This window comes from Labrus mixtus, chromosome 4 (assembly GCF_963584025.1).
Source record: "Labrus mixtus chromosome 4, fLabMix1.1, whole genome shotgun sequence".
NCBI classification, from domain to species: Eukaryota; Metazoa; Chordata; class Actinopteri; order Labriformes; family Labridae; genus Labrus; species Labrus mixtus.
The window spans coordinates 28,271,968-28,297,723 of NC_083615.1; the positions used below are offsets into that span (position 1 = coordinate 28,271,968).

General features: G+C 41.4%; 1 protein-coding gene across 1 annotated transcript in view; it reads left to right on the forward strand.

Annotated features, from left to right (window-relative positions):
- cdh13 (cadherin 13, H-cadherin (heart)) overlaps nucleotides 1–25,756 on the forward strand; it is a 391,528-nt gene that overhangs the window by 148,244 nt on the left and 217,528 nt on the right. Inside the window, exons 4-6 of the mRNA XM_061036764.1 lie at nucleotides 2,320–2,433; nucleotides 23,679–23,684; nucleotides 24,269–24,421. Coding sequence (XP_060892747.1) covers nucleotides 2,320–2,433; nucleotides 23,679–23,684; nucleotides 24,269–24,421 — 273 coding nt within the window. The remainder of the gene's footprint in view (nucleotides 1–2,319; nucleotides 2,434–23,678; nucleotides 23,685–24,268; nucleotides 24,422–25,756) is intronic.

Sequence of the window (25,756 nt, forward strand, 5' to 3'; positions counted from 1 at the left end):
CTTTTCCATAAAGTGTCTAAAGGGGCGAGTCTGGTGCAGTCAACAAAGGCAGAGTAAACAAGCTCTGTTTGGAAACTATTGTTTACAAGCCTTAAGATGTAATGCTCATGAGCCCAGGCCGCTGTAAGCCTGGAACAGAGGCCGGTTTGAGGAGCAAATCAGAGCTCTCGGAATTCAAATCTTTTGTTCAATTTGTTGTTAGAACAAAACACGGTGACTAAGTTCACCCACAATCAAAGCAGACTTTAGAGAATAAAGAACGTACCGTATCAAAGAACTCATAATCTCTGTGCAAATTATTTAAGCGGGAGAGTTTGATGCCATCCCAAGCTTTAGAAGAACTCAATTTCTATGTCAGTAACACAGGTTTGTTAATAGTTAAAGAAAACTCTTTTGCTTACATTAAAGGGGCCATGCATCTGCATCACTCCTACATCACTTACTAAAGCATGCGGTTCTTCAGACATCAATCCCCAACGGACAGGAAGTCTGACAAGGAAATGCACAGAGTGTCGGGTCAATTTCAAAATAAACCACCGTAAACTGACTCACAATTGTATTATTTTTTCATCACTTTATCAACATTACGTCAAAACAGACACCAGATGAACACCAATCCATCCTCAGAAAGACAAAGCAACATGTTGTTTGTGTGTTTTTTCTCTTTATCCCCACGTGCTCTTGTAGTTCTGGGACTTAAGCCATTTCACACATGTGGACAAAGAGTGTGCTTATGCGCAGGGGTTGAGCTGGTGACAGCCCCGACTGATTTAACCCTTTATTATATCAGAAACATTCATGTAAAAGTAATGTTTACAGATTTAAGAGTATTTGTTGGTTACTGTATATCCTGATAACTGGAATGATTGAGCTTAACATCTCTTATAAATATTGTGGCGCAATTACCACCAACTCTCAGCAGACTAACTTTCTTACCCTCACTGCTCATAGCTGCACTGTGAATTACATGTTCTTTTGCAACAAGATATATATATATATATATATATATAAGATATATAGATTTATTTGCAGATATAAGCCAGTGTTGCACCACATTAATGCATAATGGGTCATTTAAATATGTTCAAACATTACTCAGCAGTGCAGTTTGTGGTGCATTTAAAGCTTTGCATGTACTCTGTGTATTAGAAGCTGTCTTTTTGTCTCATTTTCACTGATTTTGAATTTCATATACCTGTTCATGTATTTAACTTATGAAGCAGAATGCAGAGAATGGTTTTCCCTCTGAAATCACTGAAGATTTTGTGGGGTTATCAGGATGCATCAGATAGCAATGCTTCTGTTTAACTATCAAGACTGTGTGATTGTATGTCCAGGTATAAGCTCTTAAAAAATGGGATCAGAGTTAATCTGAGGTCAAAGAAACAAAACAATCAGATTTGTACAATGTTGTTCCTCATAAGATGTTAATATCTAATATCTATGGAATAGCATTGGGGTGTCTCCAGGCTCGTGTCCAGGTGAACAGACAGTCAGCAGACGGACCGTCCTGCAGGTCATCACCTCTTTGTTAGCAGCCAGGAGCTTCATGTTCCCTATCGGTTTCACTGATCTAAAAGTAAAAAAACAAAAAGACTGGTAAATTTGACTACATTACACAGTCACAACAATGTTCTTGTTTACAACAGCAGGAGGGCTGGAGATGAAATTAAATCATGCTATTGTATTCTCAAGAGCAAAAATCACATTTGGAATTGGCTCCGTCTGCATGAACAATACAAGAGCTTTGCCAAACCATTTCCATCTCTAATTTTGTAGATCAACTTTAGTCCGTTTTTCACTTTGTGTTCTTCTTACATGTATTATTTTTTCATTATGCTCTCCCCTGCCCTTTATACAACACAAGGGTTTGACTAAAGACTTGAAGAACACAATTCCAAAAGCTGTGGAAGCAAAAGAGACAGTTATTTCACATTTGCTAAGAAAATTTCCCCTCTGTTCTCTGCATGTGGTGTTGCGTGACAGATGCAGTCGCTCAGCTCTTTTTTTTTCATTTCCCACACAAGCGACTATGCCATCAAAGTTGGGAATCACTCCAAGACCTGCTTGTTCCAATAGTTTTTTTTCTCATCATCCTAAAACACAGACTTGACTGCTTGCTGTGTGTTTATATGTTAATGGTGGGGTTTAAGCTAATGTCCAACAGGATGCTAACAAATGATTTCTGGACATTGTAGGGTTGGTGTAAGAGCTACACAGGGGGGACAGCTTCTCAATGTGACCTTGCAGGAAAAACAATGTTAAGGATTGTTATTTGTAATGTTAATAACCTTGTGTCCCTACTCTCTTGTGTTTTAGGATATCCTGGGTGTTGGTCAGACACTGCCACACAGATCTAAGAGATCCCTGCTGGTCCCACCTGTGATCATAACTGAGAACCAGAGAGCCCCTTTCCCCAAGGTCATTGGCCGGGTAAGAAACACACGGTGCTGCTCTCACAGCCAGGTGGCCTCGAGTCCCCAACAACAATCCAAGTCTAACCCTGGAACTTTTTCATGACTAGAGAAACAAATGTGTCTGGGGTGTTTCATTCAAAATAATAATCCTGGAGAGAAAACAAACTGAGCCACAAAAAAAGCCATTTGACACATGATTTTTTTTTTTATGGTTGGTGTAGTGCTAATATTGGCAGCTATTTTAGATTTGTGTTTAGATAAAATACTTATTAGTTTTAGCCTCATTTTAATCATTCTTGCCCTTTACAGTTTTAGGCTGAATCCCAAAACTCCACATTCATGGACTCACAGAACTGTGGTGCGTTCAGAGACAGTGTGGGAAAGCTTAGCACTGTCCAATGGGGAAATAGTCAAATGCTATACGACGCCATAATGAAAATATTTGCCTTTATAGCAACGCTACGTGTAGTTCAACAGAATCACACTATCAACAAAAGGGCGGAGCACAACATACTGACAAACATCAAACGTAATGCAGCCATTTAATTACAGAGATCGTAGCAGACGCGTTCATACACTCTATGCACCGTGCAGCAGTCACAGTATATAAACGTCACCACCCCCTCCTACTGGCTTGAGGATAATATCCTGCTGCGTTCTCACATCAGCTCACTTAATATGGAAACAATACTAGGAAGCTGGCAGGAGAAACTGTCAGTACAGTCAGAGTATAAAAAAACGTGTCTGTCTGCTTTCACACATGAAGCTCCTCCTGGAAACAGCAGGAGTTTTTCAGGAGTGTTGTGAAGTGTGAAAGCCTGTTATCATTTCATACCACTGCTGCAGTATAACAACATGCTTCAGAAAGTTCACTGAATATGTTTTATTTATTGATCCAGTCGTTACAGAGTGAGTTGGTATTAAGCCTTTAAAGAAATATAATGTGTTTTTTCATTTTCAGACACCATTATATTTACTGTATTCTGCTTATTGCTCATAAATATTTGACTCAATTTCACCTTCCCTTCACTCTTTTAAACCTAGCAGGTATATAATAATACGATATAAACTCACCAATGGCCGACACTAAACATGTTAGCAAAGCCTTAACTAACCTAAAGTTTATTTTTATATCCCAATAACTCAGAAAATTCAGAAAACATCTATCTGACATTTAGATCTGTCGTACACCATTAACTAATTCCTAGCTTCCTCACTGCTACTTCACTCCTGCTTGAATGAAAAGTAATATTCACCATTCTGTTTATCCTCATAGCTATTGTTTTATGTTTTAAATAAAAATACCCTGGAATAATAATCTATGAAGGTACAACCTTCTGTCAGAGTGCAGAGGTTCAAGCTCTTTTCTTTCATTTAAAGGCAACATTTGAATGAGGTCTTCTTTGGCAGAGAACTAGCAGAAGAAACAATGGCTTAATACTTCAGCTTCGACCTATGAAACAACTTGATCCAATTTTAGTTCAAGCAGCAGTTTTTCCATCCGAGTGGAGCTTTGACCGAGCGCACTGCTTCTACTTTCCTCCTCTTTAAATCTCTCGTTTTTAAAACTATGTGCTGCTTTTAAACCTGTGATGTAAACAGCTTATGATAAAAACTACAGATGGTGTACCTTGCCTATCAATATTGGAATATAACAAGAGTTAGAAATACACAAAATATTTGATAAACCACTGAACGGTTGTTTCCTGACCAAATTAAAGAAACCTTTGTACGCCTCAGACTTCTTCAGTAGGTAGGAACTGTGGTATGATCGTTTTTCAGTGTGGTCATCGTTCAGTGGGCTCAATTAGACACTTTGTTTTTATTTACCAGGTAAATCTGAGACATTTTGCTGGACCTCAAATCGTTGGAAATTTGGATTTTGTGAAGTTTCAACATGAAACTACATCATAAAAGGCCTTTTCATCTAAATGAAAACAAAAGTATGTTTTACAAAAAACCTAATGATAGGGAGAGCGTGAGCTCAAACCAGCTCTGAGTTGAGCTTTTGATTCAGAGAATGTCATCCATTTAATTAATAAAGGACTTTTAAATGGGATTGAAATCGCAGAGACAAACAGAGGAGCTGTATAAATATGTGAAAAGGCAAGTGCCGCTCGTTGCCTGCCAGTAAGCGTTCTCATGAACTGATTTTATTTATTTTTATTTTTATTTTTTTTACCTTGTCTTGAGACCCTGTTTTGATCAACTAACTGAACACCTAATGCTTCCAACTGCTTAGCTTGGCTGTTTGAATGATTTTTGTAATCGGGCTGAAATAACCTGAATGTAGCCTACGCCTGTGGTAGCCCAAACGTCATACAAGAACTCTAACTTTTACAAAAACTATTGCGCCTACCCAGTGTTCTCATGTCCTGATCACTGAGTGTTTTTTTGTTTTGACCAAAGGTGACCACCGCGGACAAATCTGCATTCTTTTTGTCTTCTTTTGACACAAGTTACACTTTGAACGTACTAGTGACAATCAAACGGTAGCCTACGGCTGCTAGCACCGGCTAATTGTTTTTAACATCGGATCCAACTTGCTAGCAGGGCTGCTAACATCTCTCCTCCCGACAACATGGAGACTGTTTGTTGTGAAGGCTGCCTGACACTCTCACGCACTAGAGGAGAGGTTACCAACCTTAAAGAGAATATCCGCAGGCTTTCCGAGGAGCTTCAGAAGAAGGACCTGATGCTTTCCAGCTACATCGACTTGGCAGCCTCTCAGTCTAAGAGGATCATGGCTATGCACTCCGATATCTCAGATACCTTGCTGTGGGATCCTTTACGTCCCCGACACTCCTCCTGCTCGACCCCAAACCCTCGGGAGTCCTGGGCAGAGGTTTTGGTGAGCAGTGGAAAACGCAGTGGGAGACTATCTGGGTCTCCCCCACTGCTTCTCCTCACTAATCATTACTCGGCACTACAGGACGATGATCCGGGTGAGGTTAATGGGACCTCTTCGGTGACAGTCTGAACTGACCAAAGAGCACTTCAACCAACTTTTCAAGCTCTTAATACAAACTGGTAAATCCATTTTCATTTCCGGACCCACTGCGCCTCTGTCCAACGCCGCTCGTTTCAGCAGAACCCTCTACCTCCACCACTGGCTGCAGTCCACCTGCAGGGCTCACGATGTGGCCTTCATTGACAATTTTAATCTGCTCTGGAACCGCTACTCTCTTTTTAAAGCTGACGGACTTCACCCAAACAAAGCCGGCTCACACCTCCTAATTACAAACATCCAACACACAGTACAGTACACGCCATGCAACTGACTATCAATAAATGACGACACGACTTCCTCTATGGTTCAAGCACTCCCAACTGTTTCCCCCACCAGCCCCCCCTACCGTCCAAAGGTCTGCTCCTCCATCCTCCCAGCTCTCTCTGTTATCAACAGCTCCCCCCATTGGCCTCATCCCTCGTTACCACATTCACTGACATTGTCTGCAATAGAAACTCTCATTACAAGAAGGCATCCAAATAAAAACAAAATCACTGCTAAATCTGTCAATTTTTCAAATTTGTCAACCATCCCCTGTCAGCCACTCCCTCACCCTTCACACTGTAAAACACCACATCATAACCTGAAACTGGCTTTGCTGAATACTCGCTCCCTCAACAATAAAAGCCTCATTCTCCATGACTTCATAACCGACACCAACCTGGACTTCCTATGTCTCACCAAAACCTGGCAAAAACCCTTGGACTATTTCTCACTAAACCAAACCACACCCACAGGATACACATACATGGACAAACCCCGCCCCGATGGACAGGGTGGTGGTGTTGCAGCCGTTTACAGGAAGGACATTAAAACTACCACCATTCCCATCCCTGCATTTGACTCATTTGAACACATTGCTTTCAAACTCTCTGGTCCCACTCCCCTAGTCACTGCTGTAATCTATCGCCCCCCCCCCCCCCCCCCCCCAAACCAAACCCTTCTTTTTTCAGTGATTTTCATGACTTTCTGAACCAACTCTGCTCCATCTCAACTTCTGTTCTGCTCCTTGGGGATTTTAACTTCCACGTCGACGACACTCAATGTAAAACTGCCAAAGAATTCCTGGACCTTCTTCACTGCCTCAACTTCACACAGCACGTCAACTTCCCCACTCACAGCCGCAGCCATATTCTGGACTTGGTCTGCTCCACTGGTCTCACAATCCATCAACTGTCAAGTCTCAACCTCAACATCTCCGACCATCTGGCTATAAACATGGACATTCTCATCCCTCTTCCCACTCCAAAACAAAAACGAAAGATCTCCTTCAGAAACATAAAATCAGTCGACCCCTCAGCTCTCTCAGCCTCTATTACCAGCAAAATCTCTTCCTCCCCTCCCCCCCAATTTAATAACCCCTATGAACTCATCACCTACTATAACAACACACTCTCCTTCTGTCTAGATCAACTGGCTCCCATCAAAACTAAAACTGTTTCATTCACACACTCTGCACCCTGGTACACTCCCGAACTCCATAAAATGAAAACCCGTAAACGCCAGCTCGAAAGACTCCACAAGAAAACCGAGAAACCAAGAAAAAAAACAGTTCACTTCCAATCATACTCTGACTACCTTAAACAATACATGGAAGCTCTCAGCTCAGCCCGGTCCACCTATAATTCACACCTCATCCACTCAGGCTCGTCCAACCCCAAGGCTCTCTTCTCTACAAACCTCTCCCTCCTTCACAGCTGATAAATGCAACGCTTTTCTTTCATTCTTTCAATCAAAAATTTACACCATTTACAGCAGCTTCAACACTCTCACCGTCCCCTCTTCATCCCTACCCGCATCCCCTCGCCTCATCACCCAACCTCTGTCTCAGTTCTCCCCTGTGTCCCCAAATGAGCTATCCATCATCACCTCTAGCATGAAGTCCTCCACCAGTATTCTCGACCCCATCCCATCCAGTCTCGTCAAAAACTGTCTCCCAGCCATCGCGCCACTCATAACCCAATCATCAACTCCTCCCTCTGCTCTGGTTCAGTACCCAAAACTCTCAAACTGGCAGCCGTCACCCCCATCCTCAAGAAACCTGGACTCAATACGGACAGCATGTGCAACTTCCGCCCCATCTCCAACCTCCCCTTCCTCTCAAAAATACTGGAACGTGTTGTCACCTCTCCTCCAATAACCTATTTGAACCATTCCAGTCCGGCTTCCGTTCCCAGCACAGCACAGAAACAGCTCTCCTCAAAGTCACCAACGACCTCCTCCTCTCCTCAGACTCTGGCCTCCTCAACATCCTCATCCTCCTCGATCTCACTGCAGCCTTTGACACCATCAGCCACAGTATTCTTTTATCCCGCTTAGAACACTCACTCAACATCACTGGCACTGCTCTTTCCTGGTTAAAATCCTACCTCGCCGACAGACAACAGTTTATCAACATCAATAACTGCTCCTCCTCCATAGCTCCTTTGTCCCAAGGCGTCCCCCAGGGTTCGGTGCTTGGTCCCCTCCTGTTCATCATATACTTGCTCCCCCTTGGTAACATTACCCGCCAGCATGGTCTCCATTTCCACTGTTATGCCGATGACATCCAGCTCTACATCTCCACCAATTCAATCACCACTGAAACCCACTCTACCCTGACAAACTGCCTCAATGAAATAAAAACATGGATGCACACCAACTTCCTCTCTCTCAACTACGCAAAATCGGACATAATAATTATCGGCCCTAAATCCCTCACCAATTCCATTCACAACTTCTCCTTCACAATAGACAACTCCACTCTCTCCCCCTCCCGTCATATCCACAATCTTGGAGTCATCTTTGACAGCCAGCTCTCCTTTGACCACCACGTCACCCAGCTCACAATAACCGCCTTCTTTCACCTCAAAAATATAGCCCGCCTCCGTCCACTACTCTCATTTTCTGCTGCTGAAACACTAATCCATGCATTCATCACATCCAGACTCGACTATTGCAACAGCATCCTTTACGGCACATCATCCAAAGTCCTTAATAAACTTCAATACATCCAAAACTCTGCTGCATGCCTCCTCACCCACACCCGAATACGCGAACACATCACCCCTGTCCTGCATAATCTCCACTGGCTCCCTGTCCCTTACCATATCCAATTCAAAATCCTTCTCCTCACACATAAAGCCCTTAACCACCAGGCCACCTCCTACCTCACGGCTCTCCTTCACCCTCACACTCCTTCACGCAGCCTCCGTTTCTCAAAAGCCAACCTCCTATCTCCCCCTCTTAGAACCAAGCACTGAACCTGGGGGGACAGAGCCTTCTCCATAGCTGCCCCCTCCCTCTGGAACTCACTCCCTACACACATTCAACACTGCACCGACCCTCCTACTTTCAAATCACTTATCAAAACTCATCTCTTTAAACAAGCTTTTAATGTACGATTGTGATGTATTTTCTGTTTTCTGTAGTTTACCTTTATTGTTGTTATCTTTATTGTTGTTATCTTTATGATTTGTGTGTAATGCTGCGATGTCCGTTAGTCTGTCCTTACTGTGCTGTTCTTTATGTTTTAACTATTGTAAAGTGTCTTTGAGTTTTTAAAAGCGCTTATAAATAAAATGTATTATTATTATTATTATTATTATTAAGTGTGATTTAAAAAACACAGCTTTGCTAAAGTCTACAAATATGTTGTTTACTCCTCACTGGAGAGGGAACATATGTGGAGATAAATAGCAGTCTGGAATACTTTAATATGTCATTAACTCATGGAGGTGTTTGCAGTGAAACACTTTGGAGATTCTGTTTTGGTTTGGAGAGATGAACCTCTGTGTTGTTCAGGGAGCAGATAATCACAGTCCACATTTCTCACTCAAAGGGGTTTCTTCTTCTTTTCTTAAGGGCAACTAATTTCTGCATCAGTAATGTCTTTGACAGTGAGCATCCAATAACAGGAATTACCCACACAATGTGCACATGTGCATGAAATGAGGAAGGAGTTGCCTGCAGACTCTTCACAATCTTGTGTTAGTTTTTATATATATACTGTAATGTAGAATAAGAGTATTAGTTCTTATTGCCTATATTTTATACAGCTCTGGAAATGTCTTTTAATTTTTAAATACTTTATTAATCCCTGAGGAGAAATCCTGGTTTACACTCTGTTATTTTAGAGACATGCTTCTTACACACACAGGCCCGAATCACACACATTCACAAACAGGACCTGTGGACATGCATTAGTGGGGAGATGTCAGAGTGGGGCTGCTACACAGGGAGCGCACCAGAGCGTTGGGGGCTCGGTGCCTTGCTCAAGGGCACCTTAGCAGTGCTAGGTAAGGCACCTCTCAAGCTACCAGAACAACTTTCTTATTTTTGGTCCTCACTGGGACTTGAACCGGGGAATCTCCGGTTCCCAACCCGACGACCCTCCGGTTCTCAACCCAAGTCCCTACAGACTGATCTACTGCCACCCCTGGTGTTACTAGTGTTACTGTTTACAACATTTCTCCTGACTTCCAAATTAAATATTTAGACCCTATTTTCCAGAGTGGTGTATGTGAGAAATATGTTTTTGCTTAAGTGGACATTTTGTAACGATATCGTTGGCGGTGACCATGCTGAAGAAAAGACTGCTACACTAAAAACATCCAGAGGTGATATTGGAACTCTAACAGCATCATCTTTTCTCTAATAGGACTTTTTTAAATTAATCGTAGAGCGATAATAAAGATATCAGTGCGACTCTGCTCCAAATATCATGATGAGCAGGAATGGATTTATTTTTATATTTTACTATCAGCTCAAACTTCCAAGTACAACTTCAGGAACAGCGTTTCAAATGCCTTAAAGCAGAGCAAAGATTTCCTGAGGCGTTGCATCAGGCAGTTGGCTTTCAACAAGGCTTTATGTTCATCTCTTCTCCAGAAATATACAGGAGAAAGATAAGAGCTATTTGAGGGTTTTTCAAATTGTTTATTCTCTGTCATAGCTATTATTCCACAGACTGTCACTTTCTCCCACCATCTCCAACCATATCCCACCGTCTGTCACCATCTCCCAACGTCTCCCACCGTCTGTCACCATCTCCCACCGTCTCCCATTATCTCCCATTGTCTCCCACTGTCTCCCACCATCTCCCACTGTCTCTCACCCGTTTCCCACCATCACTCACCGTCTTTCACCATCTCCCACCATCTCTCACCTTCTTTCACCATCTCTCACCATCTCTCACCTTCTTTCACCATCTCTCACCATCTCCCAGTCTCAAAATGAAAAATCAATGCGGAAGTGCAAAAAAACTGCAGTTCTTGTGAGAGGTTGGCTCTTAAAGCCAAGGAGTCCCCATTAGGTCCAGTATTAAAACAGCACACTTTGCAGGCCATGGCCTTAATAAAAAGTATCCTGGCTTAAACTGGCAATCTATCTATCAATCTGTTAGCATTGTGCATTTGTGTTTGTGAGTTTGACATCATTTAGGTGCTCTGGTCACCTTCAGTTACCCTTTGACCTTCTCTGTTAAATATCATTTAAAATATATTGGCTGTACCAAAATAGATAGCAGGGGGTTGAATCTGATGCCAGTTCAGTTATAAATTATAGATGTCTCATGCATTTCTGGAGGTGATAGATGATGAAATGTGTGTGTCACACATACGAGATGTTTTATTAATTCTGGAGGTAGTTAAATATCAGAAGGTCCAAGGACTCGTCCACTTATCACACTAAGTGCAGCGACATTTTCTCAAGCTAGTGAATCTATATTTCATCTTAAGGATAACTTTATGTGAAGTTTTTTAATATATATTTTTATTTAATACCTAAGAGGCGGCCAATTTCTCCTCTCATACGTTTTTTCCATTATCTGTTGACTCATCTTTCATCTTTTTATGTCCCTCTATAATACTTTAATACATTTTGGATCCTTTTGGTGACTAAAAGCCTCATAAATTCAGAACCCCCTTTTTGCTATAAATTAATATTTGGTGTGCTTAAAAGAATAAATGGCTAAATTGTAAGTATGTAGAAAACTGAAGTTCCCAGTGGAGACTTGCCTCTTACTCTCAGTTTACCTAATTACAGACTGACAAGGGAAAATAGTGTATAGCGTCACAGTTTGATACCTAATTTACGTCTTTGATATTAGGAAGTTTCATCAGCTCTGCCATCATTAGGACTCCCTGCGGATGTTGAAGCTGTGACATTGCTGCTGCTAGTCCTGCAGAAGGCGTGTATCTCTTTTCCAACATCATTAAGCCAATATAGATCAGAGATTTTCCAGCCTGACTTGTTCTCAAAAGACAGAGTGCTATTTCTGCTATTGGTTTTATGCTTTGCGGGTCACTTGAAGTATTTTGACTGAAGCTGGTAAAAAATGACAGAATGCATGTAACCTCTACTAAAGTTATTCACTTCATTTCTTGTGAAAAGCAATTACATGGTTAACTTTTCTATGGTTAGAATTGTGCATGCAACTCAAATCACCTGAATCAACTTTGAACAAATGGTCAACATAATAACATAGATTCTAAACGGAAAAGTCTCCCCCGCAGGGTCTGAAATTAACACACGCCCAGCGCCATATGTGGCTACATTATCTGTTTGGCGATTCCATTTCAAAGGGCTATCCGCCACTGAGCACATTACATATAATTGTACCCTGGAGAAAACAGAAACCGGCCACCAGCCTCCATGTAGTCCCTGTGAAGAAACTCAACAGCTTAGAGAAATAAGAATGGCGGGTAGCCAGTGGATTTAGTGTGTGTGCATGGGACCAGTAAGTGAGAATTTTTAGAGGGTAAATTTAATCACCAGGGAATTGTGCAAATATCTCCCCTGGTGAACTGTATACAGGACAAGAACAGGGAGGGACGAGAGTCAGCAGATATCTGTGCTGCATTGGAAACAGATATTATCTCTACAGTATGCTTCACATTTCGCTGCACACTAAAAACAAACTGTTCATAACATCACCTCTGCCTCTGTAATGTCACCCATTGGTTACTGTAGGAAGGTTTGAAGCCCTTCTGTTGTGGTCACCATGTAGGAAACGCTGTCTCAATCTAACTTTTGATCAATCTAGAAACAGACAAAGAGGTGGAGCTGAGGCGGGCCTTAGGCCTCCTGTCAATCAGCTGCAGCAAACCAGCCAGTAATTTAGCAATGCACCAAATTATGCAAAGTCATGAATAACATCTAAGGTTCAATACATTAAAACAGATGATTTAACAAATCTAACCCCCCAAAAAGAACTACAGAGAAGACATTTTTTCCTTAAAGTGTGCTGTTTTAATACTGGACCTAATGAGGACTCGTTGGTTTAACAGCCAACCTCTCAGAAGAAATGCAGTTTTTTTTGCACTTCCACATTAGTTTATTTTTTAACACTAGAACTAGCCACTAGGCTTAAAAGAATGGCCGAGGTGTAATGTAATGAGGTGCACACAATGTGCATACATGATGTGAAGTTTCCTCAAATTGTGGTCCCGGAAAATCTGCCTATATCCCCTTCCTCTTCTCCCCATGTTGCACAGTCCACCGATCCTTCTTTCATTCCTTTATCCCTCCATCCTTCTTTGATTCCTGTATCCCTCCATCCTTCTTTCATTCCTGTATCCCTGCATCCTTCTTTCATTCCTTTATCCCTCCATCCTTCTTTCATTCCTGTATCCCTCCATCCTTCTTTGATTCCTGTATCCCTCCATCCTTCTTTCATTCCTGTATCCCTACATCCTGCTCCCATGCCTCCACCGCCAGCTTTGCATGAGAAGACAGCTTAATGTGGGCTATTTTACCCAATAGAAGCTATATGTCGGAGTCTAGGTGAAATTGATTTTCCACACCAATAGCTTCCCTCTTCTTATGCAACCTACCACTTCCATATGGCAGCCATTCATTTTTCATTCTCCCTCCTTCTCCCCAGATGATAAGAAGTTGAAAGCAGTGGGGAGCTGAGATTGAGAGAGCTACAATTTGACATGTTTGACCGTGTGGTCACATGCACGTGTGTGGAGTGTGTGTATTTGTTGATCGTGTGTGTGTGTGTGCGCATGTGTGTGTTTGTGTTGTAGGGGTAAGGGAGGATTGGCTGTCAGTGGGACTCACAGGGGAAGGTTAAGAACCTTGTTGTTTATGTCACACCTCCTGCAAGCTGTGGAATTGTTTTGATACAGAGGTGTCTCCCCTGCCCTCCCTCGGGGGCCCATAAACAGCTCACAACAACTCACACAGCAGCTGGAGCATGCAATGAAATTGATATGCTTTAATGTTCCTCCTCGTACAACCCACTTGAGTCCCTGCTGAGAGCACCATTTTTCAGACTGCTCAAATATTCGGGGAGATAAATCAATCATAGCTTAAGTAGTTTAAATGTTTATTCCTGAAAAGCTTTTCGTTTGTTTCTCGGATTATGAGTTACACGGGGGGGGGAGTCATTCTCGAGGAGGGGATAAGACTGACATCAGAATTCAAGAGAAAATATGTCTCATTTATATCACTCTATCATTTAGTGATTCAATCAGTCCATTCAATATGATTGCATATATTATGTATATCCTGCCTGTAAAATTGATGCAATAAGGAACCTGAATACTGTGTCCTTTTTATTCCTTTTATTCCTGCCTATTCATTTGATTCAAAGATCACTTTACAGACTCATCTGCCTGAATCTTTAGGTATTCCCTCTACAAAAAGGCATGAGAAATATGCAGCTAATACGGCTCAAATGAATTATGTTGCTGCCTTGGAGCTGATGAATAAAACTGTGATAAAAATACAAGGGGCCGTTTAGTTCAGGGCTGTTTCCATGAGGGTAAAAGAAGAACCTTGTACAGCTATTAAGATTTCAATGAATATAGCAATCTTACTAGTACTTATAAAAGCATGAATGCATCTTCATGTTTTCTTGGCAGTGAGTTAGCTGTTTGGTTATGTTCACTGTGCTAACGATCCCAACGACCTTAACCCACTCAGGAACAGTTATAAGGCCATCAAACACTGGATTTCAAAGAACTTTCTTCTATTATATTTTATCAAAGTTTTAGTGTTTTTCAACGCAGTGCATGAAAGCAGGTTTGATTTGTCACATGATGTATTACATCATCACACATTACGAGATACACATAATTTTTTCTTGTACATTAAGCGTGGGTTTTGATTCATACGCTCTCATTTGAAGATGACCATCATACTTCACAGAACTCAAACATCAGGTCCTGTATCCACAGACAGCGCTGTAAACCTCCTCTTCAGAGCGCTTCTCACCAGCGCTCATTGTTGCTAAGTTAACTTCTGCTTCCCTCGGTGATGTCCCGTTGTTGTCTTTAAGATAGCTCCCTGTGCTTAATATTTGTTTTAATTTAAGGAATTATCACCAAGAAAACATAAAGACTCTGTAAAGAAGTCATGTCCTGACATCAGCAGCAGCTCTACCCTCACCTGGAAATTGTTCTCTCGAAAAGATCAGCCCATAGGCCATTGTTGTTGATAAAGCCTGATGGATGATTTGGATTGGTCGGTGAGGGAGAAGTGACATTGATGAGTCCTGCGCTGTTCCAAAAGTTAAACTGTTTTCAACTGAGAGCGCTGTGAGGGCAGCGACACAAAACCGCTGAATCTGAGGGCGGTATAGAACTAAAAATGCTGCCTGTGGACACAGACCTTTACTCAGCTGGGCATTACCAGACATGTTCCTCAAACCAGTTACTGTTGAATGTTCCTCGAGTCCTGACAGAGCTAGTTAAATCTGTTTTTTTCTTATTCTTTGAACAAGATACAACATCTCCATGAGAGCAATGAACTTTAACCTTTTGGACATTTTGGAAACCTAATTTTGAACCTCACAGCCTCTGTTTGACACTGTTTTACACAAGTGTGTTTTATGTATTGTATTCATTTTTATAACACTCATTGAGCTCGAGTAATTATTTTAATACTTTTTAGTCTTTTCCTACACTCTTGTAGTTACGTATTCATTTTTCTTATCTTAGCTTCTTACAAATCCTCCAGTTAGTTGATGTTACTTTCCGTGTATTCATCTGTCTTCTGGTTCTTTAAATGATTTGTTGTCTGTCTTTTAATTGATTCTGTAATGACTCCATGTCCGTGTAATTGAGAGCTGCCCCTCAATGATCTCTCCAGCATAAATTATGATTGATATAAAAATGAATGATTGTAGTGCCAGCTGATAGAAATGTAGGAGTGATTTTTGACAGCAACCAGGCTTTTGACCAGAGCACAGTAGTCCAGTCATTCTTTTACCAGCTTAGTTGTACAACACAAATAAAGTCATACTGGAGAAGGTCATTCATGCTTTTAATATTTTCTCATTTAGACTACTGTAAATCTCTCTATTCCTGTCTTTTCAAATTAAAAAAATCAAACAGCTCCAGCTCCCCATAACCTTGGACCACAGTCCAGGCTTAGGACAAAAGGTGACTGCCGCCTCCTGTGAAACAGTCTGTCAGAGGAAGTTAAAGGCTACACAATAAGTGTCATCTTTTAAACCTCCTCTTAAAACACATCTTTATAGACAGGCTTTTAAGTCAAATGTACAACCCAGCTAATGGACATGAAAGATAACACATGATATTATTATTTTTACCTTTGTTCTCCATCACCTGGCTGTTAGGCCATCATCTGACTCCTACGTTAGAACACTTTCTCTACATCTCCTCGAGGTTTCAAATGACTATAATTTCAATGTCGAGAAAACTAAGACTTCTACTCAATCTTGTGGCAGACCAATCAGAGTTGATGATTAAAGTGTGACTGTTTGACTGACAGCTGTCACCCTCACTGTATTTGATGAATTAGTTGTGTTTCTGACATTTTTTGTGTCCAGAAGATTGATGAGGCTGACACTTATAGTACCGTAAGGCACAAAAAAAAAGTACAAATTACATGATGTGTACCTGCTCAAAACTGTCCATACTCGTCTCCCTTTGATTGGCTACAGGCATATTGTAATGTAATCTACTTGCTGACATCTGACAATATCTGAAGTGCATTTCTTCATCCTCTCATTTGATGAATAAGCACACACATAGATCCTCCGATGTCTCCTCTCTTTTCTTCTTTGCAATAATTAGTTTAATCAACTGCTACTCAATATTCACCAGCTCCAACTCCAACATAATATGCTCTGTTTGCGTCACAATGGTTTCTTGTACACAAACACATAACCGGAAACTGATGACAGAACTGGCTTAGAAATGGCACAGCCAACTAACGTTTGAAGGCGGAGTATTGCAGAGCTACACAGACACACCAATGCACAAGTATGTAGGACTCATGATAATGTAAGCCGCTCCGGTGTAGCTAAAGCGTAGATTCATCACATAAGTTTAAAGGAGATCTATTACACTCACTTTCACAATTAATGATGTCAGTCTGGGACACCTATGGAGTAATGTGGACAGATGTGTTGCTTGAAAACCTCCTTATGTATCTGATACTGGCGTCAGATAAATCCTTCATTTCAGCCTCTGCCTGGAACGATTAATTTCAGCTGCTATCTGTTTAAGGCCCGCCTCGCCACCTGCCCACTTCCCTCTGATTGGCCAGCTCTGTTTCCAGTCGCAGGGAAATTTGAGTGAGCTGCCCGGGTAGGCATGCCAAACAACTTTGCTCCAAAGTATACTCTTATACGTCGGCAGAACCTGACGTCAGGTTCAGGCCAAGATCTGGTAATGTCTTGTTCAGAGCAGCAGCAGACCACGTCCGGGGATCATGCCAACAACTCTGTATCTTATGTTAAAAATACATCTTCAGAGGTTTAGTATCGACATCCAACATCGTAACATTATATGTATACATTTAAATATGAATCAGCAGAATAGATATCCTTTAAATCAGACTTCAGGTGTTATGAGGTACTTAGTTATTGAAAGTCAGTGTTTTACTTATAGAAGTTTGCTGTCAGCATGCCCACAGAAAAAAACGTTCTTTAAAAAAAAAAAAAAACAACACAGCCCCATTACAGAACAAACTAAAGTTTCAGCATGATATCAGAACTTGAATCTGTGAGGCCATTGTTACTTTCTGTGCAGCCCTGGAGTAGTCATTCATTAATTCTATCCTTATCCTTCCTTACCTCAGAGTACAGATCCCACAAGTGCACAACATGCAGGACTTGAAATGACAGGTCCAATAAAGCAGAGCATGGAGAGATTGGTTCAGCTGAAGCCTCGGCTGATAAAGTGTGGAGGATGGACATGTGTGGCTCTTTCGTTCCATTGCTTCAGTGTAGAGTTCATCCACATCGGTTCTGCCTGTCAGTCTGTCTTCTTGGGCACTTCTCTGTTCTTGCTGTCTTCTATCTGTTATCTGTCAACTGTTACACATTTCCTTGCCTTCCTTTATTACCCTACTTTTTTTCCTTTTCATTTATTCCCCAACACTTTACTGTTTTATGTCTGTTTTTTTGCTCCTACTCCCAAAAAAAACAGCAATTCAAGATCATGAATCTGAGCCTCTTACAGGAAGTGAGCACGTTTTGTTGTGTGATGTTTCAGCACTAGAAAGCAGACAGCCTGCAGGCCTCATCATTAAGACTAATTGATTATCTTAATTGTCTCGGAAAGACCAGGAAGTTCCTGCTTTTTTTTTTCCTCCCTGTGTGTTTCAGCCTGTTTAACATTGTCTGTGACAGATGTTAGCTCTCGGAGAGTTAAAAATGTCTGATGCAAATTCCTCGTCATTCCTGGACCTGCAGACACGTCCAGCAGATGGAGAATCTGTTTTGACAGGATGAGATTCAGAAAAGATGTAGAATAAAAAAAGCAGAGTAATGAGATGTGAACTGTCTTTGAGTAATCTTAAGAAAAACTAAATGACTCCTTTTTCTGTTGCATGAGCAGAATATTACAAGCAACTATTTTGTTGTTAGCTACAAGTCTGAAATTAGCAAAATATAAAATCAAAATATACTGATTGGTTTATCCCTCGATGACTAGTACAATGAAAAAAATGTTCCCTGGAAAACAGTTTTAAAGGAAGAATGTGCAACATTTTAAACAAATAAAGCAGAAATCAAGTATCTCCTCTGTGAATGTCATTCTGAGTCATGACTGTCTACAATGAGTGAGAAGTGTGAGTCCTACTGGCTGTACTTGTTAATACAAATCGTTTTATTGTATGAAAAGAAGCCCACAGCATTATGAAATACGTTCCAATTAGCTCCAGATTTAGAAGCTGCAACAAGTGACGGACAGTAATGCATCAATAATCATCATTCAGTAATATAACGTTACATTCTGATATAATCTACTTAACTAAATTATTCTCCACTTTAAAATGAACTGTATTATTAAAATGTCTGAGTACTTATGCCTCATTACTTATTCTCTTCTTTGGTCTACTTCTTCAACTGAACTCTGCCATCAACCAGAACAGATGAAATCATTTCATCAGTCTGCCCGCGTCCCCCATAGGAATGGTTCCACAACACAGGAAATGCAGAGCAAGGGGAGACTGTGAATCGTGACTGGTGATCCATGTGTGGGAAAACCAATATTTAATTCACCATAATTTGTTTTTTTAGGTATATGTCCCAGCCGGTCATTATGGCCGTTAATATCTGTGTCTGCCCGACAACTGCATGTGTCACTTGGTAAAAGCGGTACATACTGCCGAGTTAACCGTGGTTGAAAGCAGACTTTCCCTCTGCAGCTGATTCTGTTGAACTTCTTAACACAGACGTGCTTCTTAATGACACTCTTTTCAACAGGGGGTCCTCCTGATTGCAGCCCTACTGTGGCTCGTCGTGATTGACACAGGACACAGTGGCTGATGGGAAATGATTAGCAGCGGCCTGGCTAGTCAATCAAAGCCGTTTAATTAATTTAATTAACGCCTTAGCTTTCCCATTGTCCTGTGCTGTTGACTCAGAACGGCTCTACCCATCCATGTCTTCAGCAGGCCTTTCCACCTCACCTCGTCCCTGTCATTAGCAGGCTGGAGTGGCAGGACAATCAGGCGGAGCACTGGTGCAAGCCTGCCATGCTTGTACACACACACACACACACACACACACACACACACACACACACACACACACACACACACACACACACACACACACACACACAAACACACACACAAACACACATTCTTGTACACTTGGGTCCAATCAGTCCATCAACTTCGATGTCTTCTCAGTCTCACATATATTCTCTCTTTTTCACGCTCTCTCTCTCTCTCTCTCTCTCTCTCTCTCACACACAAACAGCCTGGCCTGGTCCCAGGAGCCCATTCATGGCCAGTGATTGTCATTCACAGCTGGCTCTGTGACCTTGACAGGGATAACAGAAGCACCACTGAGGGATGCTACTGCATACTCTCTCCTTCTCTCTCTCTCTCTCTCTCGCACACACACACACACACACACACACACACACACACACATACACATGCACAAGCACACACATACACATACACATACACATACACACAAACAGGCAAGAGTCAGAATCCTCCCCATGTTTCCCTTAATACACAGGGGCATGGGGAGCATGTGTTTGCACTGGTCTTGAGTTGGCTTGTGTGGGTGTGTTTGTGCAGAACTGGCATGATAATGATTAAGTGTGATGATAGTTTCTGACTTTTGCAGCACACTTTGCCTTGCAATGAACATGTTTGTCTGTATTTATTACAGATAAAACCTTAAGTCCAACTTTTGATGTCTGTGAGTAAAGGTTGTCATTCGATTTTTTTTTACTAGAATCATATCAATGTTTACAAATCTGATATGGAGACAAACCTACTGAGTCTCTCTGGATGTGTGCACATGTTTGAACATTCCTGCTGGTTCTGATTGTTGCCATCCTCACACCTGGCAGACACTCAGACAGAGGGAGGTGTTATCAGGCTTTAAACACACACACAAGCCAGCAAGCATTCAGCTACACACTCCGGTGCCGACCTATTGTTTTGGTGCTCATTTTCTCTGGCTGCTTGGAGGCGTTTGGTGTTGCGGAGCTACCACACCTCCTGTCATCTACCCCCAGAATCACATGCCCTGCAGCCTTTCATGTCTACTCGGGTGGTAATGAGAGCTGATAGAAAGGGGGTGAGATTCTCCCATCACAGCTCCCACACACACAGAGGCAGACAGACTCGTACAGAGACAAAGCCACCGGGTGCACGTTTCTATGCCAGCATGTGTGAGAATCCGAGTGTGTGTGTACGTTGCAGATTATCACACTTCCCTCCCACAGAGACATCTCCTAATCACACCAAACTCTTCCTGACACTTCAGTTACTCTTCAGCTGCACTTCCTGCGTCTTTATCAGCGATCTCTTCCTCTCTCGTACTTTCTACTCCCTCCTCTCTCACCCCCCCCCCCCCTTATCCTCCCTGTACGTCCGTTCCTGTTTTCCCTCCTCGTCTTTCTTGCATCCTTTAAAGTTGGAAGTTTGATGCACAGCCATCTGTGAATCCGACTAAAGTTGCGCCTTGGTTTTCTTCATCTGACCCAGTTTTTCACTCTCAGCAGGTGTTGGCTCGCACTGTGATTACAGCTCGGAAACATCTCTGTCTTGAGTGACAGCTGTTGCACCTGTGAGAGTGTGTGTATATGCATGGGTAGGCTTTGTATAGCGGTGTTTATGTCCTCACAACGATAGAACAGGAATACAATTCACAATGCTAGTCTTACTTTGCTGTTGAATTAGGAATATCCAAGACAACTCAAAGTACGCGAAGGTGCCCTTGATATTACTTATTTTAAAAACCGATAGACGAGAGTCATATATTTAAAACATCATGGAGAAAAAGAAACGGCAAGTGAAATAAAGGTTTTTCTTTTTTTATGTAGCACATTTACCATTAATCTCTCTCATCATCTAGTATGATGAACAAAAGGAGCAGAGGGAGTGAAAAATGGGAGAACATTGAACACTGAGATTTAAAAAAAGGATGAATGCAAAGTGAGATACAGTTGCTCAGTGAAAGAGCACATTAGATGGACACATTAGAAGAAGAACCAAGCGTGGCCCAAGAGCGAGAGGGAACAGAGGGAAATGATGAAGCGAATCATGGAGATAAATGGCAGAGAGCCTTTAGAGAGGCTGTAAGGGCTTGAGCTCCGTCTGGTTTGTAACTCTGCAGTCTCATCTCCCATGCTCTTTCAAGTGGGGAGTAGAAAGGCCCTAACTGTAGCTGCTGTTCCAGGGAAGCGCACTCTCATTAAAGGTGACCTCATGGCCCTGCTCTGATCATGAGGCAGAGAGCAGCGGGGGGGGCAATTTTATCCCAGACACCGAGTAACAGTGCAGAATGAGTCCCAAAAGGATGTCTTTCCACCATGCACAAAAAAAAAAGTCCTGACATGTTTTGGGTTGAGCTGTTCTAATGAAAATGGCTGAATTTGAAATCTAAACTCTAACTGGCTGTTTCCACCGAGCTCCTTTGTAAAATGTCTGCAAGAAGTCAATGTGATGCCTCGTCCACCATCATGGTTATGTTGTAAACATTACACTTTGAGTTCTGCTGCGTCCTTGTAACGTCATGTCTTGCTCCCTGACACCCATTCCAAAAATCTCCTGCTTTGGGGGACATGTGAAGGGGTTACATTTCAGTTGCAGGCTTTCCTAAAATCTTCTAGAAATATGGAGGGATGCATGAGTGAAAAGTTCTATGGTGGTGCAAATCCTGTGTGCAGTTTTTGGCTTCACATTACATGGAAGTTTAATTTGATGATGGTCTTCAAACACAGGCATAATAGTAGACTCATTCCTTACAACCACACCACAACAGTTTAAAAGATCAAACCCTGTCTACTATTCAACACTTATCCATGTTTGCAATATCTAAGCTCTAAAGCATTTGTTTGTCAATCCCAAATATCCTCCCAGTGTCAACAGCAAAGCCAATTAGATCGTCTTAAAGTATTTATAGAGTGACTCATTGTTTTGGTGTGTGCTCTGTGCTCCAGCACTTTGGACATAAAGGGATGAAAACATGAGTATGGGGCTGAAAATCACAGGATGAACTCTGTTCTGTTCTGAACATGACACGTAGAGGCAGATCTCCAACATCAAATACTTCAAATGTGGATTCTCATTTATGGTCAACTTTGTGTTTCATCTCTCTGCAGTTGGTTTGTGTTTATGTATTTAGATTAGCATGAAGACTAATACAAGTGAAGAACAGAAAGCTTTGCTCTCTCCAAATGTAGAATAACAGAGCTCTATGAAAAAGAACAACATCCATAAAACGTCCCAATGCTGCAAGACAAATGCTCTTTGGATTAAACCAGGCTAACCTTTTTAGCGTTTATGTTTATAGAATTTAATTTATTGGCTTCGAGCTCAGTCCTCAGGTAAGAGGGTTGTTTTAATTTTGTCATTTTATCAATTATTATTCCAATAAGGTTAAACACTTTTCATCTGAACCACTTAGTTATGGATCACCTGCAGGAGATCAAGAAGTGTTGAGGTGAACCTTGTAGTCTTTTTTCTCCTGTAATGTTTGCTGACTCATTGAAATATCAGTTAACACTAAACACTAAATGAACGGTAGACATGATGAAGTTATGGTATGTACATTTGTGTTTTCTCAAACTAGTTTCAACAATCATGCCCCTGAACCTCTCTCCAGATGTGTTCAAAGACAGGACTGACATACAACAACCTAGATCTACTTGTAGACAATCGGCTTAGTCCATCAAAGGCTGTAAACTCTAAAACACATCAACACCTGAAATAAAAGGAATCTCGGATTTAAAATCGTTTACAAAAAAGGTGAAATGCTCACTGCAAGCAAACCAGAGCTGTACCTATGTTTAATTTGTGTCTTAAATCTGTGATTTAATTTCATTGGTTGTTGGAATTTCTATTGTCATATTGTCTTTGATGTATATGTATGTCATTTAGTGTTTTTGAGTTTGAAATTAGCAATAGCTATAAACTCTCTGTGCAGCACATCAGTTTCATGCAACTATGTGAAAATGTATTTTCCCTATTATAAAAATGAATTCAATGTGCTTTCTTTACTTTCACAAAAAGGCTGCTTGAAAAAGCTTGATGCATACTGAGCAATATGTTTGGAGGCATGCTCACAGTTTTGTTTTGCTTTTCATAAAGAACAGGACGTAGTAAAGTCTGCCAACGTAACATTTTTTTTTGTTTCCTCATATTTTGCCCCCGATCGTCTGCCCTGAACTCAGGCGCTGCAAAGATCGAGGCCTCAGTTGGAGTGTGTTGCTCTTCTATATTTCTCTAACATGCTGTATTCTCTGTCTTTTTTTTCTCTCCAACCTGCCTGTTCCTGTTGTCTGGGAATCTGTGGATGCTTCTGGCTATGACAGTCTCATGTGAGTATATGTTTCCAAAAGTCCCGCTGTGAGATTCCTCATTAAGGAGGATTGTTAGCCATCAATCCTGGAAGCACTTTAACTAAACACATCACTATTGTATCAGGCTATTTCACAATACAAGTAAAAATACAATTTCCATGATTTGTTTCAGATACTTAACTGATCCAATGTTCTTATCTAAAAGAAGTCTCTTGGATTTTAAAGTGCTCACAGCAGGACGCCAGGGCTGTTGCAGAATATGCTAACTCTCCTACTTTATACGGAGGAGTTATCTCACTGATGAAATCAAATCAAAGTCTTGTGTGATATAAATTTTTAAATGCCAACTATCTGGAATTTTGCATCACCATCGAAGCTCAGTGAGCTCCTTTTGCACCAAAGTATATTAAGCAGCACACTGATGCTAATAAAAAGTGTCTCAGCATACTGTGCTCCGGAGAAATAAAAAATAGAAGCTGTTCTCCAGTCCAGGAAGCAGACTGATTAAGAATTAAACACCAAAAGCTTGTGTGGCAATTGTTTGAGTTGTTGGTGTCATCGTGTGTTTCTGTATGTGTTTGTGTGTCTGTGTGTGTGTGCAGGTGATTTCAACAGAGAAGCCTGGAAACCATATCTTCAGACTGACAGGTCCTGGTGCTGACCAGGATCCCAAAGGTCTCTTCACCATCGACATAGACACAGGAGAAGTGTCAGTCAGCCGCTCATTGGACCGGGAGGCCATTGACTCCTACCAGGTCAGTGTGTGTGTGTGTGTGTGTGTGTGTGTGTGTGTGTATGTGTGTGTGTGTGTGTTTGTGTGTTTGTGTTTCCCTTTGTTAGCTTCATTGATTGTTGTGTTGTGTATATTCCTTTATTTTCTCTAGCCAGCTCTGCATTGTTTCTGTGTGACTCATTGTAGGGCTGGGTATTGGGAAGGACCTCACGATACGATACATATCAAGTTACCATAGCAACAAAAATATAAGTCCTGGGCACTGACAAATTAGGACATTCTCATTTTTTTTACCCACCTGCACACAATAAAAGGTGCAGGAAAGCAGCTGAATACATTACAACTCATTTGAAATACTGTTGACATTAACACAAGACAAAATGAGCAAGATTCTCGACTTCTAACACTTCTTATCAGTAAATAATCATTGGCTGTTAAACGGGAATGGATGGGCTTTGTATTTTGTCATCGCTGAACTGATGCTCTCAGAAGAAGAACATTATTAGAGCCCGTTGGAGAGGCCTGTTCTGTTTGGTGCCCCTTGCCCCTTTAAGTTTGTTGATGGAACCATTGCTGTAAGGAAAGAAAGTTTAAGAGGGTCATATAAGTGTACTTTTTAAGTAAATTGATTAATCTCATCCTGTTTTCTGAAACTAGACGTCAGTGCGGGCGTTCAGCTGGATGCAAGCTGTTGATAAGCTAACTGGCTTTTATAAAACCTCAAAAATAATTCACTCTGTAAATACCAACAGATGTGAGAGGAGAGCAGGCAGAGGAGGGAGGCTGAGAGCAGCAAACATATCATCTTAATTTTCTCTGGGTGTCTTTCCCTGCTCTGGAATCATTACATGCAAGATGAAACCAGGACATTGACTTTCAGTGGTTACCGTCTGGTTCCAGTTGTTTACAAAGCACCTTTGACAGCCAGTAACCAATCGTCCTTGTATCTCATGAATAATCTGGTAAACAGACATTATGGTCTGTTAGAGAGAACATACATCCAGTCATTATACAGGTTCAATCTATTAACATAAAGGACTCTGTTTATACAACCCGTGGAGCGCTGTCCAAAGAGCATGAGGCACGTGTGTTAGTGGTGTTTCAGCTTCGCTTTTTACACTTAATCTGTCTGCAAAGTCAGACACAAGGGGCAAAGTGGTTGCTTGATTATTCATGTGAGTGTCAAACAAATCAGGCTAATCAGGGTGTTGTCTTCCATTCCATTTGAAAGCCACATATAACCTTTACATTACTTGAAATATGTTGGATTTTTGTCTTTTTTCTCTGTTTGTAAGAGATCATGCTGGGTTCAGACTCAGGATTATTACTTTTATCCACTTCCAATATGTCAGTGTAC